General features: G+C 63.7%; 1 protein-coding gene across 1 annotated transcript in view; it reads right to left on the minus strand.

Moving 5' to 3' along the window:
* RNF213 (ring finger protein 213) overlaps positions 1-1007 on the minus strand; it is a 76706-nt gene that overhangs the window by 74375 nt on the left and 1324 nt on the right. Inside the window, 1 exon segment of the mRNA XM_009886833.1 lies at positions 616-805. Within this exon segment, the coding sequence (XP_009885135.1) occupies positions 616-805 (190 nt within the window).

A 1007-nucleotide genomic window follows, 5' to 3' on the forward strand; every position in this document is an offset into this window, starting at 1 on the left:
TTGCAGGGACGCTGCCAGCACCTCCACACCGCCGGAAAAACGCATCACCTCCCTGGGGGGCAGCGGGAGCGGGAGGAGGGGGTCTCCCCCAGCCAGTAGTGTGATGCTAATGGGTTTGTGGGCTCTTCATCAAGAGGGAAGCAGGACCCCTGCGACAGGCAGGATCTGTGCAGTGGGATCTGCCTCCTCCCCGTCCCGCTGCCGCCCCTCACAGCTAGGCAGGGGGTCTTCTGCCCGCTGTGTGGAAGCCGACCCTGTGTATCCCTGTGCTGTGTGCGAAACCCAGACTGCGGCACAGCCCCCGAGCCATGGGTGCAGCTAACGGGAGCGGGCCGGGGGCACGGGGATGCCTGAGCTGCCTCTTGGACTGTCAAAAGTTGGAGGAGGACTTGTGACACAGTCCCAAGGATGTGCCTCTGGATGTAAAGTCCCAAGGATGTGCCTTTGGGCTGGCAAAATCCCGATGTTCCTAACTGGGAGCGGAAAACAGGACAAGGCTGCCCCATCCTTCCCCTTTAGCAGCCTGGGAGCCCGCGTGCTCCCCCATCTTCGAATTTCCAGCTCAGATGGAAATGGCTGAGAACAGGCACTTGTGTCACAGCGCTGGGCAGAGACCGAGAAATCGGTCTGAGGTATGACCAAAGAGATGGGGAGCAAAGCTTCGGAGCCTGAGTCCCCGCAGCTGCCGGGGGACGGAGCAGGGCAGGCGCAGGGCCGGTGCTGACCTGGTCTCCCCGATCCTCCGCAGCGTCTCATACACCTGCAGGAAAAACTGCCGAGGGATCCACCGCAGCCCCAGGATGTTCTGTGCAGAAAGACAAAGCCTGGTGAAAGCCCGGCACAACCCAAGCTGCCAGGCGCCGTGGGGGGATGGCCAGGAGCACCGGGGCTCAGCCCTGGCACACGCACGGTGTCGGTGCTGTGGGTGGGAGAGCTCCTCAGCGACCACCCCCGCTCCCCCACCCCCCCCAGGATGGCCCTTTCCCTTGGCGAGCTGCTCAGGGCTC

This window comes from Charadrius vociferus, unplaced genomic scaffold (assembly GCF_000708025.1).
Source record: "Charadrius vociferus isolate BGI_N301 unplaced genomic scaffold, ASM70802v2 scaffold1116, whole genome shotgun sequence".
In the NCBI taxonomy this organism is placed as follows: Eukaryota; Metazoa; Chordata; class Aves; order Charadriiformes; family Charadriidae; genus Charadrius; species Charadrius vociferus.